Genomic DNA, 14,546 nt, shown 5'->3' with positions numbered 1-14,546 from the left:
AAGTGACCGAAATAATATTACTTCCAAATTATCTCTATAAAAATCCATATACACGAATGTATCTAAATCTTTACACAGAAAAATACAAATAATGTGTGTACAGAACAATTCCGACGAAACCGCATTAAGGCGCGTCGTGATCCGCCCTCTGTGTAAATCAGCTATCTCCCTCTTTCGTCTTTGCCATCCTCCTGTCTCTCCTTCAACCCTCGACAACCTTCCTCACCATTTCCATCTCTATACCCTCGTGGCGCCCTAATTGCGCCAAACCCTCCCTTTCCCCCTCCTGGCAGCTAGTCACTTTACCATAATCTCTTGGGTAATGGGGTCTCGGTGTGCGCGAGCGCGAGCACCCTCTCGACAATCCCTCTCGTGCTCGTTCAGGTTTGCGTCGCGATCGAAGACTCGCTCTTTGTCAGCTCCGGCAGATTCTCGCGGAAATTGTGTCGTGTATAGATTTTTTCTATCCTGAGAATATAAAAATTGCAAACACAAGCAACACAGATTTTTCTCAATACCGATTACATATTAATAGATGCTTTTTGACTTCGCGAAATTAAAAACTGAAGAGCAGTATGACATAAGTTGCATGATAAAACTTTCGTATATGCTGTTTTTATAAATTGAATCATAAGTCTGTATTTCTGCTATCACTTTTGAATTTTATTTAAATATCTTTTTGTAAATTAAATGTATTAAGATTTTTTTGCTTTATATTAGATATATATATTTAAATTAGCACATTTTTTAGTACTTATTAGTTGAACTATATAGACTGACAAAATATAAAGAAATAATAGAGCATATCAGATATACATTAGCAACTATAATAACGTCTACAAGATGACAATAGGAACAGCGTAATGAATGCGATAATAATAGACAATAATAATAGACTGTCTGGCGAGCGTCGACGAGAAAATTAACAGGCCTCTAAAGTAGCTGATGGACCGCCAAACGTTTCTCCGTCGGCGTTTGAGTTTAGAAAGAGGCTCACTTCCTGACTATAGATGTCTACAATTACGGTCCAATTACAATGCATAATGGCGACACACGGTGCGCGTTCCGAAATTGGCAGCAATTTGGGCGACAAGCGATTAGGACACGCGATCTATAACGGAAGCAGCCATCACGTCACGCCAATTATGCCTCCTATTTTCAAGCGAGCCGCGAAGTGCCATTGTCGCCCGACTATGAGAAAAGAAGAAATCGGGGGAATTTTTTGCGTATCGTCCGAATATGCCGGCAAGCTGTCAAAACCTGTCATTTCGCGTCCGCGAGCTTAACCGGCTCGGCCCGGTCGTAATAGGACTCCGATCGACAGAGGATGGCCGACACAATGGCCGCGAATAACCGGCCGTGCGGCTTTTCGTACCGGCGCGGCCGTTTAGCCACCTTAAACGAGAAGATCTGCTTGCCTGCTAAACACCGACACGCGATTCCGTGGCATCTGTCGACCGTCGCTCGCGATACACCCAATGACTAGAAAAAGTCGTTCTTTGTCGGCGACAAAATATTCCAAAATTGCAAACCGCGCTAAAGACTCGACGTCGACGCGCGTTGGAATACCGCAAAGTCCTTAGATCGAATTCTGAATACGTACTCCTGAGGCATTTCTATTCATCTTTTCGTCTTTAAACTCCGAGATTCTAAGAACTCTGAATTTTTGTGAATGACCTATGAATTGTCAATTTTTAACTAAAGGTTTTTGTATTCTTTTTTCCTGGATTTTGAGTCTAATTTAAATTAAACAATTAACGCGGAGAGAAATTTAAAGAATTGTTAATTCAAAATACTCTAACGCTTTTAAAACAATAACAATTCTAAATTGATGAAGTGTGTCAAAGATACATAATTATTAACGCGAAAGGATTTGGCGATGATCTCCGTTCGTCATTCCTCTTCTACACACTGAAACGACACCGGAGCTAATTGCAAGCCCTTCGCGCCCTTCCCTGATTACAGAGCGACCCATTAGCGACGAATTGATCGACGCGCGTCAGTAATAGACACACGTAGCCGCTAAATCCTCGTGAAGTTCAGGATCGAGGCTTTCGAGAAGCGCGGTGGAAGCCGGGGGCAGCTTTCAGGATCGCATCCGCGCATCGTTTCATCCCCAGGGGACGACTGGAAACGGCGGAAGGGGGTGCAGGAGAGAGAGAGAGAGAGAGATAGAGTTTGCACACTCGGTTGACATCGAGATCCAGCGACGTGTCTAATTGGAGCCACTTTAACCGCGAGGGCGGATAGGGTGGGATAAGCCATCCACCACCGCTGGGAGATCACCCTCCGGGCTTATAACCGCCAGGGAGATCTTCTGCGAGCCTCTACCCTCGGTGGTTACACACACACGAAGTGTCCTCTCTCTCTCCCCTGCAACATCCCGAGCCATTGTGTATCCTACAACGAATCCGGCGTAAATAATGCCGATTATCCCCCCGGCAATTGTTTTATCGACCGGACTGTCCCGTTCGAGGAGAAATCTACGGGGAAAATGGCAGGCAGAGTTGAGGGGGTTGCCGTTTCTTTCCCCTCGAATGAGCCGTGGCACAGATTTACGAGTGACTCTAAACGGGGGCTGGCGAGGACTCGTAAAGTAAATTTCGCTTGTTTTCTCGTTGGCCCGAAAAAGCTCAGGGAAAAGTGAGAAATCGAAGGTGTGGTAACTGTAACTTCGTTCGAGGGCGGAAACGCGTTTAAAAGGGATCTTTTGAGGGATGCGCGAATCTTCCAAGTTTATTATAAACGAGGGGAGATGGAAGTAAAAGAATACACTCGACGGGCCTTTATTGTTTAAGGCATATTTAGAATTGAAAATAGAATTGCTTCTATAAACTGACAATAAATAAAATTATCAATATATGTATATTATTATACAACAAATTTTCTAAGAAAATCTGCATTATATTTGTTTTCAGACATATAGCAAATGATTTATTTTCACTACTTTCTTCATTTTTTCTTTAAATAGTTTTTTTTTTGTTTCCTTTTATATTGCACAATAAAGATAATTTTTATCATTTTTTCTGAAGTCGTTAAATTAATAAAAATGAAAAAGTTTTCTCTTTTCTTTTGAGAAAAAAAATATATTCTTTCGCAATTCATCTTGCTATTATTTTTGCATCCAGTCCAAAAAATGTCGCATGTAACGATCGCATTATTAATTTTCGAGATTCTCCGGTTTTAATAGCCCCAGTCCAATCGAGGCTGGAGATCGCTTGATGGAACTCGCTGAGCCCCGCATGCTTTTTACCTCCCGCTAATTATGAAATTGCCCAAGAACGTTCCGCACTATCGAGCTCCTCGCTCGTTTTCTTTTTCCATCTTCTGGAGCGATATTTGAGCGCGAATTATGCTTGGTACTCCCTTCATCCTGCTCATTATTTCTCTCCTTGTCGTCTTTTCCTTGTCGTCTCGCCAGCCGACCTCATCCTTCGTGACCTTTCTCTCCTCATCGTTGTGGCGTCAAGAAACTTATCCGGTTAATGGCCCAGCCTTGTTCCGTAACATTCATGAAATTCACAGGCTATTTTGGCTACCGCCCGACGGCGGATTATGCTAATTGATTTGTAATTTAAGTCGTAAACAAGTCACATTGGAAATAAATAATTACATAATCAATGTCTGAGACAATGTCTTATAATGAAGCTTTACAAAATCTTGTTTAAATGTACAAATATGATATTAAATTTTGAAATAAAGAATCACACAGAGGTTACATATCAAAATTAATATTTTGAATAATAATCGAAAAGCTTTTATTCCCATAAAATAAATTTAACATATTATTTTAATAAAGTATTGTATAGAATGTGTATTTTTTTTTCCAAAGTAAATCAATTATTGAAAGTTAAGTTTAAAACAAAGAAAGGAGTTTTAAAATATTTTTCAACATTTTTATATTTGTAAGATGATACTCGATTTTTATTTTTCAATCCAAAATTTATGTTTTGCATTTTCCATACATTCCGTATACGTATATTCTACTATTTTATACTATTTTATACATTTTACAAACTCAATTTGATAATTACGCAACCGTAGGATGTGTTCCTTGCCTCGATAAGCAGTCATAACGATGCCACAATAATTACAGGCCAGTAGAGTAGGGAGCAGCGAGGTATCGCGCGTAAAAAGAGAACAGCCGCTTATAAAAAGCAGATTGAGCGGTTGAAGGAAAATGACCGGAGGAAAAGTCGTTCGGCGTCGACCTGCGCTTGTCTCCGTTCCCTTGCCTCGTCCCCTCCAGGCCTTAACGACTAAATAAGTCCCCTCAATTAAAAAACTAATTTCGATTAGAGTCCCCGGGCGGCCATTTGGCATCGTGTAACTACATCCCGCAGAATAGCAAAGGCGAAGGGTTGGAAGAGATGAAAGTCGCTGAGCGCGATACACTCGGGACGACGAAGGGAGGAAAATAATCGACGCCACTTTTTTTTTTATGCCGCTACACTTCTATCCGTCATTGTTGCATTGTATCACTCGTCGTGATAGCACGCAGTGACATTCTAATAATTAAGAACATCTTTTGACATCTTAGAGAATATACATTGCATTTCGCTGCCATATTATTCAAACGAAATAAAAAATAAATAATACAATTTATTCACTTCCGAGACAATTTTTCGTTTGATATAAAAAGTAGAAAATACTAAATATATCTGAGAAAGAAAACAGAAAATAAATTAAATACGGATAAAAGTATAATTTCTTATGAGACTATATTATATTATTTTTATAGTAAGATAATTATTAGAACAGTTTATTAATTATTTCTAAATTTTAATTAAACTCTTTTTATCAAGTAGTAATGAAGTGTTATAATCTCGTATTGATTATCGAAATAAAAATTATTCTCGGCGATCGAATATATATATATAGCGATTGTTATTTAGATATTTTTGAATTATTTATTATAAATGTTAAATAGTGTATATAGAAAAGAACTTAATCTGTATAGTTTAAACATTCTCTAGTCATTTCTCTTTCAGGAAAGAATTTTTAGAAGAAAATGAAAAAATTTGAAAGACTTAAGAACTTAATCCTCTAACGCAAAACAATATTTCACGATTTTTCATTGTGATTCCTCTTTATATCGCGTTCCTCTCAAGAGTACTTTACGCAGAATTTCTTCAAGCCACACGAAGGAGCCACTTTATAAGCACGTACTTATTTACGTCCGTATTAGTATTTATGTTAGATGCACACCTATGGCACCCCGCGGCTCTCAGGCGTGGACGCTTCAGTCACTATTTGTTATTCTAATATCGCATTATATATTTGTTTGGGCGTGGGCGGATGAAACCCGAAGTGTGAAACACGTTGTACAACGCCGGCCCTCCTGGAATTCCATCCTCTCGTAAGGCTCACCCACGTGATCGTGGGGCTTTGTGCCTATTGAAAAGATTTCCGTCGATTCGGTGGCATATCTATCCGTTCAGCGCGTGTTTCGGTTTTTTTTTCTCCTCTTTCTATCTTTTCAATACGGAAACAGATTTAGCTTTGCTTCTACCGTTCTTCGAATTCTAACGCGTTTACAATTCATTTTTGTAAGTTTAAATAATTCAACGTGGAAAATGTTTTTGAGTCAAAATAATATGAATGTCTCCGAATATATAATAAATTTTATTTTAATATTTTCTATTATCTCTTTTTTCGTGTGTATAAATTAATTTGCATTTTTTTACATTACTATATGCAAAGTGTTACAAGAGCGTCAACATAAATTTCAAAATACCTAATTATCGCAATTTTATATTATCTTATTTCTTCTCTTCTCCTTTATCTTTCTCGTTAAATTGATTTATTACATTAATAAGAGTTTATTGGAACCTTTTTTCATCGCGTTTACAACTATTTCGACATATTATTTCTTTCTTCGGCAACCGATATAGCGATTCTCGCGTCATCGTCGTTGATTCTCATTAGTCCGCCCATCGGGTGTCGGAGAAATACCGTGAAAATGGGCCAGCCTGCCGCGGTATGAGAGATTTTATCTTTGGTACGCTCATAAATATGCGCCGCGTGCAAAATTCAGCGTCGCGATATTTTCGAGATCATCGTCATACAATTTTTGTCGATTTGCTGCGAGCTACCCGGAGACGATGGAGATGGTAATAGCTGCGATATCATTTCCGACATCGTCGTAAAACTTTAATTCGTCCTTATTGCGTGTTCTTTGCAGCAATCGCTTTTTAGATAGAAGCGAAAGATGTGATAAGAATATATCTTGCGGACAAAAATATTTTCCACAAATTAAGGATCTTGTAGATCGAAATTACGCGCCGATTTAATTATTATTTACATTTCTTAACATTCTCGTTTATACGTTGCTTTTACTGTCATTTTTGATTACGCGTTGGATAATGCTATTTTTAAAAATTAAACTAATACTATTGAATGTATTGTGTAATCTTTTCAGCGTGTACATATATTTTACTATATAGACACAGAGAATACCTATCAGTTCGTCGATAACAGAATTATGCAATCAGCCGATAAAAGACAATCGAATTAATGACGCAATTAATCGCGCTATCTTCTCGAAACCCCCATTACTCGTATACATATATGTATATTTGCTTGTTTACATGTCGTGTGCATTTATGTGTAAGCTCGAGCTTGACTAGCGCAAGGACATAGGCGCCCATCGTGTGCGGACTTAGATAAGCATCGTGCGACGTGCGACGTTTAGTACCACAATGATCGCCGTGGCAGGTAGATGATTCCGAGCGAGCCCAAAGCGATATACCTACCGGAGTGTCGCGTTTATGTAGCAGCAACACAACAGCAGGTAGGTGTGCTACGGTATACGATGTGGTCCACCGCAAATTTAAGCAGACATTTAACCCTCCCTTCTCGAGAGTCCGATGACTCCGTAAAGGTTGCTTCATTTTCGAATTCGAAATGAAAGGAAACGAGAAGTCATAAAAAGCTGTAAAATATATTTATTCCGCTCTCGAAATATTATAATATATTTAAATATCGTGAAATGTAATCGCGTGAGATGAGAGAGCTATACTACTTTATCTAGATTTTCGATGAGATATCGATCGTTAAGTAATATCGAGTCATGCCGGTAGGGATTTTCTCTCATGCTTTGAGATCGATTTCGTCTTCACACGTGGCGAACCTTTCATCTATACCTAGGCCGAGTTATGACAGCGCGTATACATCCCGATGGGTTTCTCCATCCGTATGTATGATTATATCTATGTATCGTTCGTCGCGGCGTCAATGCGAGCGAATGCACACAGTGCCACTATTCCGATATGATTATGGTTGCACCTATACATATGAAAGCGAGCGTGCTGCGTCTCGCTATGGGTTATTCATGGGATATGTAGCCCGGTTCCTACACGTGTTCTCTTACGCCTTTTTCTCTCTGCCCTATCCTTTTTTATCTTCATGTCCTTCTCTTTTCCTTCCTCGCCCTTCCGTTTCGAACGGTTTACTTTCTCCTTCCTCGCCTCTCTTCTTGTTCGCTTCTCTTGAACGCACAACCATTTTTCCGCCCACACAGTACGATCTGCGAAGAAAGAGCAGTCGAGGAGCACGTATTTTATGCGTGCAGTTATCGGCTCTTTCACTTATGAGAGAACGTTCCCTCGCAATATATATAAGATATGCTTCATAAAAAATAAGAATTGCGGTGAAAAAAAATTTATTTGAGTAAATTTTTTTCGTAAAATTTAATCCGCTTAATTGTGATGTGATATTTTTTCGACGGGATTCAAATCAAGCTTTATAAAACGCCAATGGAAACTTGTTTAGCAATATAAAATCAAAATGCGATTTAATTAACATTTATATACGGAGATAATTTTCTGTTAGAATTTATCCTGAAAATCATATAGTAATCGTGGGACTGTGTATAAAAATAATTAATTGAATTTTTTGAACGATTGAAAGAAATTCTATTGTGTTACTATTATAATAATATTTTTTTAGAAGTTTTTTAAGATTAAAACAACTTCAAGTTTTCTGAGCCTATAGTTTTCTCACGGGAGATGCATTCTCCGAGAAATATGTATACACGAGTTCTCATTTTACACGCCAGCGTTGTGTTTTACTTTCTGTAGGCTCGCTCTGAAAAGGGCTGGCGCCGCGACACTCTTGAACAGAATTGAGTCCTCGATCTCTTAACGGCCCTCGAGTCGTCGGAAGCCCGTGTCTTTCCACGAGTCGTCGATGTTGTCCCTTTACTATCCTCCCCGCTTCCGCACGCATCCTCGTCTCTTTCTCTCTTTCCGTCTCTCCCAACCAAAGTACTCGGTGTCTTTGCCCGACATCGTCTCCTCGTTATCGCTGCCACGAACGGCAATTTCGTCGTTATTATTAGGCCTGCTCGAGGCTGAACGGGGGTGGTCGTGGAAAGGAACCGTGTGTTTACCCTCTCCAGAAACCACTCCAGAACAGCCGAGAAGCTCGTGCCATCAGAGTTCGGAGTTTGTAACTCCGCTTGACTAGTTTCTGACGAGCGGTCCTTTTTGGAGGAGAGGTCCTTTTTAATGCGCGTAGATAAATTAAAAGGACATGGAGAGAATTTTCTCTTAGGATTTATCGTAAAAATCATGGTAATAATCGTGGAACAATATGTTGCAAGAATTTTATATGAGTTCCTCTCTGATTAATATTGACCTATTTACCACAATAAAAATATTAATATATGTATATGTACATTTTATATCTTATTGTGGTAGATATTAATATTTTTTATTGCGGTAAATATTAATCAGAGAAATTCTTACAAAATTTTTCCAATACCATATTGTCCCATGATTTTCAGGATAAATTTTACGAGAAAATACTCTCTGTGAACGATTGTAAAAACAGTGTCTCTTTATATTAACATACAGAACTTAATTTCAATAGTGAATTATTTTTTAATCGCGACGAATAATCGTGCCTAATTTTTTCTCAACATTCATACCATACGGGATCGAAATCCTTTCGCTTTATATCGATTTATTAATCGATTTTTGCTTGAGTCTACTCAAATTCAGGGACATAAAGCTAATACAGAGTCTTAATTTACATTTGACATATTTTATGTATGCGCTTCGAGATAACACACGTGGGCTAAATAATACATCAGAGACCCTAACGCATCGCGTAATACGCTGATTACTTGGCCTCCTGGCCACGGCGCGGCTCGTATACGCGCAGAGACCCGCGATAGAATCAGTCTCACCGGTGTACTCAGAATCGCCACCGAAGGCGAACCCGATCGTTCCGCGTGGGTGGCCTTCCACCTCCTTCTTCCGACGCCGATGCCCTTCCACCAGCATGCGGGCTGTATGGTGGCCGTGGTGTACGGTGGTGTGTTCGCGCAGGCCTCTCTTCTCCTCGGATGATGAATGACCCTCGTGTACCCCCTTCTCTTATGGTTCGCACCCTGTCGCGGCCCTACCGTCCGCCCTCTCCTCCCCTCTTTTCACTCCACTCCACCTTGATATTTCCTTCCCCTCCTGCGTATTTCCCCAGTCGTCTCTTCCTCTCTCTCCGCCTCGTCATCGAGCAGCCTCGGCGGGTTTCGCCCGCTTCCTCTCTGTCCTTCCGCCAGCTCGCGCTCGTTTTATTTCTCGTTTATTTTTCCCACCCGCGAACCGTCGAGATGCAATTTGCATCCGAGCTGCTGCTGTTGCCGCCGTCCCAGCCGGTTGCCGCGAGCAACAATCGGCGTAGAAGCTTGCGCGAGACTCGCCAGGGAAAATTATTGTCAGCGCGGAAGGAAAGCATTTTTTTTTATTAATTTCGATCTAGACTGCAAACACAATTGATACGAATTAATATTTTCATTATGCATAGTAATACCAACAACATTCACTACGCATTCTACCGATAAATTACTACGATTGTGAATTCGTTATAGCAACTTAAAGCGATACATATTTATTATCGATGCATTAACAATAAGTTAATTTATTCCTATCGCGATAGGTATCCGAAGGTTACAATATAGTAATGTCATTCGGATTACATTCACGCGGGTTTCACGCTTGACGGAACTCGTAAACGCGAATGATCGCCCCACGAAAGCATCATTCCGAATCCACACTGTGGCCACACAGGGTCATAATACCCGTTTAACAGCGCGCTTTAAGTAGACCCACACAGATCTTGGACCATGCAACACACAGTTAAGTGGATACAGTCGTAGTCCGTTAAATGGCAAACTCTACAGCGAGTGACGACTGTGAAAGGCAACGGTGACACGTCCCCGGTAGCCGTCTTAAAAAACACCGAGGAGGGTAAGTCGCTCCGAGACGAGAGAGACAGAGGAGAGAAGAAGAAAGGGGCGGCATCGCGGAGGAATTGTTCCGGGGAACCAGCTCTCGTTCCTGCGGTTCACGTGCGAGACGACTTGACGACTTGCGCGCGAGCTAGCTCCTCTTTCCAGCTACCTGAAGGCGAGATCCCCGAGAGATGAAAGAGGAGAGGCCGTGTCCGGGCTTCATATTTTATGTTTTAGGGGGTCCTTTATGCGCTCGACTACGGGAGCACCCAGCGTGTCGAATAGAATTCGGAAGGCCGGGTTACATACGATAGATATTTTGACATGCCCGAGAAATTAGTATAATAAAGGGGGGCTAGGTAAAAGAGCGTCCCTATATAAGTGAGTGCCTAAACACACGCCGTAAATCTACCCTCTCCCCTATTTATATTCGCTGGTACTCTTGCCAGAGACATCCATCGGCGTTGCCCGTCAGGTCACCGGAATCGAAATTGCCTCGTCGAGATCCACTTCCGTTTGATCGATCGAGAGAGATCCGTCTCTTTCTCTCGGACACTGCATGTGATGCTTCTAACGGTTCCCTCCGTTTTCTTCGAAACGTTTATTCCTTCGGTGTATGGTTTTACTACCGTTTGCCCCGTATAACCGTCTATCCGCCTTTCCGCTCTTCCGTTCACCACATCGCATCTCGTGTCGTTCGCTTTTGACGATAATGCTCGCGGAATTCGATCGCGTTTTACCGTTCTTCGTTTTACCGCGGCGAATATCCGCGATACGTGTTCCGAGTGAAAATTCCTGGCTATGCGAGATGTACATGCGGCATGAACTTCTGGAATGCCGATGAGACGCTGCGGAATGTTGACAATGTACTTGGTAACATGGTTATCAATCTTTCGTATTTTAAAGATATCAACTGCACTGAAAAAAAAATTTGTTAACTTGCTAAACCTTTCGATTAAATGTTATCTTGTTAATTGAACGTGTAAGAATATTTAATTTAAATATAGCATATTATAATAAAATATTTAAATTAAACATAGCATATTCAATTAACAAAATATAGTAAGTTGAAAAGTTTAGTCGTGTTAACAAATATTTAAGAAAAAAATGAGAAAAATATATCTACTTTTTGGAAATCTATCGGAAATCTCTAAACTGTACACACCTATATCTATTTTCGTGGAGAGAACAGGCATAATTTCGTCTTTGCATATAATTCGATGAACAATATATCGCTCGTAGAAATTTATTATAAGTGACAAGTATAACCACTTGCGGTATATGTTGAAGAAAAGACTGGTTAAATAGAAGAGTGAGTAGGTTAAACATTGTAGAAGCAAAGAGACAAGTCATAACTTCTAGAAGATGGAAATCGCGATGAGGGGACTATCAATCATGTCGCAAGTGATGGAAAGATTGGCATAATCCTGGTGTAACGACGGAACACGTGAGTCAGCGCGACAAACGGAAATTCTATACGGAAGAGAGATACGTGCACATATATAGTCCGCAGCTTTAAGATACGATCTTTTTTTCACGCGTAAATTGCAGTGCATAACTATATAAACGGATTATACGCTGTCGACGATTTTGTTACCTTGTAAGAGTCGTTGATAGCGGATTCTCATGATTATTCCCGGCACAAGTGACCCTAGTCCATCTCTTCGGTTTTTCAAACTGCTCACGAAAGCTTTTAGCCAGGTATTACGTGCCGGTGCATCTCACCATATCGTCGAGGCGTGTCTTAAATAAATTCTCCACGCGCCGCTTTCTCTCCGGGAGAATCAGCGTAAAGTACAAAATATCTCATCTTTGTCAAAAGGTTATCTCACGCGAATCAATTTACGTTCGGTCAAAATAACGTTGAAGCGCTTGTTAAACTTCACAACAATATCCTTGATTACGCAATCGTTAACTTTAATCTTTTCCTTACATCAAATAAATTATTTGACTAGACACATTATTTATATACACATCAGGAGACAAGAGGGCATTAATTTGCCCCCTTGGAATCAGTATACAAAAATTAAGCATTTGTTGCAATTTTATTTAATATAAAAATATTGAAACAACAAAACAAAATAATCAAAAAGTTGAATGTAAAAATTAAGAAAGAACAATAATAAGAGCCAACAAAAATGTCAATCATACCCTTCCTTGGAGAAAATCTTGCGGACGCCCCATGTATACTTGATGGTGTCTCAGCTCTTATATATACATATATACGTATATAATAGAAGGAGGAGTATTATCTCTTCGTTAATCAATAGATAATGAATCATCATATGTGATTCAGCTTGTTGCAGTACTCCGTTCCTACGCCACTGCGAGGGTACATACGTGGATACGGTACGAGAACGCCGGCCATCCGGCGCGGCGCGAGAGGTCGATCGATCTCTCTTTCGTCGTTGCTTGGCCACCGTGTCGCTGCCACGCCACTCCGCGATACCCACATCGCCGTCGAGAGATAGACTCCATGGTGGGGACCGACAGTGTCAGTTTACGATGGTGGTGCACCGGCGACGGATGTGGCTGGTTCTCCGGGGTGTGGCGTGCGAAGTGAGAGCCCTTTCCGCACGCGCCGCCTTCGCCGCATGAATATGTGCGCTCACGCACCGGCTCCGTCCAGGTCACGTGACCCGCCTCGGCGGGGGCACCAAGAGAGGACAGAGGCCTGGAGGATAGAGGCTCCGTTCGAGCGTACGCCAAAAGGCCCCGCCTAAACAGCCGGTCGATACTGCGCGCGCAAAGAACGGCCGGCTTATTGTAAGGCTGCATCACGCTGCGCGTGATACCACAGCTGCGCCCTGCGTGGCTACAGAGTGGTGGGGTAGTCGGTGCGCGTGGGAGGAAGAACGACGGTCCAGTGGAGTCCGGGAAGTCGAGCAGCGCAGACGCGTTGTATCGCTGCGCCGTTTCTTCGTCAATCAAATAGCAGTAATAATAATTCGGAGCAACGAGAGACGATATTATCGAAACGACGTGGTGACGTGATCGTGAAATTGTCGGGCAAGTCTAGGCGATAATCGGAGCTCGTGTAATTCATTAGTATACGTTCGGTGGGAGGTGGAGAACGCCTCCTCTCTCGTTGCCGCAGATCATCATGTTGACACGAACGAACGCCTGATGACAGAAAGAGGGCGAAGTGGTGAAGAGAGGACAAGAAGGGACTAGAGTGTCGACGCGGAAAGTCTGATATGCCTTGTCGCGAGTGAGGGTGTTGATTTTACTCGACTTTTCCAGAAAGGAGTAAAAGTGGACAATTTTTTTTCGAAAGTGACGTAAACCGCGACGGGGTCGCGGATCGGTCGGGAGTAATCAAAGACTATAAACGCGTAAGAGTAAGTGTCATCGGGCGCGCGAGGAGGGATGCCTACGAAGGGGGAGAGGGGAAAAGCGACGGACTTCAGCATCGCGGCCATCATGGCGCCCAGGGGTTCGTCCTTCGGGCATTACCACCTGCAGGGCATCAGCAACGCTGCTGCCACCGCCAACACCAACCTGGAATGTCCAACTGGCAAAGGATTCGTGGCTGATTCGACGCTGGATCATCGTGAGTACATTTGTATAAATATAAAAAGCATCTTTTTTTGAAGGGGTGTAAGACCACCCTTTTGTAATTTTTAGCATATAGGTACCGCGTAGGTCGCCTGACTCATATACCTTATCAAATATGTCTATATTATTGATGAAAATAAACAAGAGATTAAAGATACATACGAAAATTTATAGAGGATAAAAGCAATTTTTGAAAATTATTTCGGAGTAAATTGCATATATAGTATTATTCTCGCTCTCCATGTGCTATCAAATATGTCTATATTATTGATGAAAATAAACAAGAGATTAAAGATACATACGAAAATTTATAGAGGATAAAAGCAATTTTTGAAAATTATTTCGGAGTAAATTGCATATATAGTATTATTCTCTCTCTCCATGTGCTTATTGATAATAATTTTTAGATAACAAGACACAATAGCAGATTTTGGTATTCCAAAGTCCTTAAATAACATTTGATTTGATTTGGAGAGATTAAAATATGCAATGCAGGCTAAAAAAAACTGCTAATAAACTTTTAAGCTTGTTTTATTTTTTTCCACATTTTAAGATTGATTTAAAACAGTATTTGTATTCTGACATGCAAGGCAAATAGAAATAACAATAGAAATGTGAAAATAAAATCGCAAATGTAATGTAGATGCATAATTAAATGAAGCCGAGATGGAAATGTCAAACGTTTAAACAGATAAACGAGATTACGACTCGTTTCGTCTATCGCTGTCAGCAGCGATGATCATAAACAATG

At 41.0% G+C, this 14,546-nt stretch overlaps 1 protein-coding gene across 1 annotated transcript in view; it reads left to right on the top strand.

Moving 5' to 3' along the window:
- LOC114934945 (uncharacterized) overlaps positions 1-14,546 on the top strand; it is a 76,421-nt gene that overhangs the window by 9,131 nt on the left and 52,744 nt on the right. Inside the window, exon 7 of the mRNA XM_029307660.2 lies at positions 12,534-13,790. Within this exon, the coding sequence (XP_029163493.1) occupies positions 13,607-13,790 (184 nt within the window). The 5' untranslated portion in view covers positions 12,534-13,606. The remainder of the gene's footprint in view (positions 1-12,533; positions 13,791-14,546) is intronic.

The sequence above is a fragment of the Nylanderia fulva genome, unplaced genomic scaffold, assembly GCF_048542155.1.
Source record: "Nylanderia fulva isolate GAGA-0341 unplaced genomic scaffold, ASM4854215v1 Scaffold35, whole genome shotgun sequence".
In the NCBI taxonomy this organism is placed as follows: domain Eukaryota; kingdom Metazoa; phylum Arthropoda; class Insecta; order Hymenoptera; family Formicidae; genus Nylanderia; species Nylanderia fulva.
This window is presented reverse-complemented; position numbering and strand designations above follow the sequence as displayed.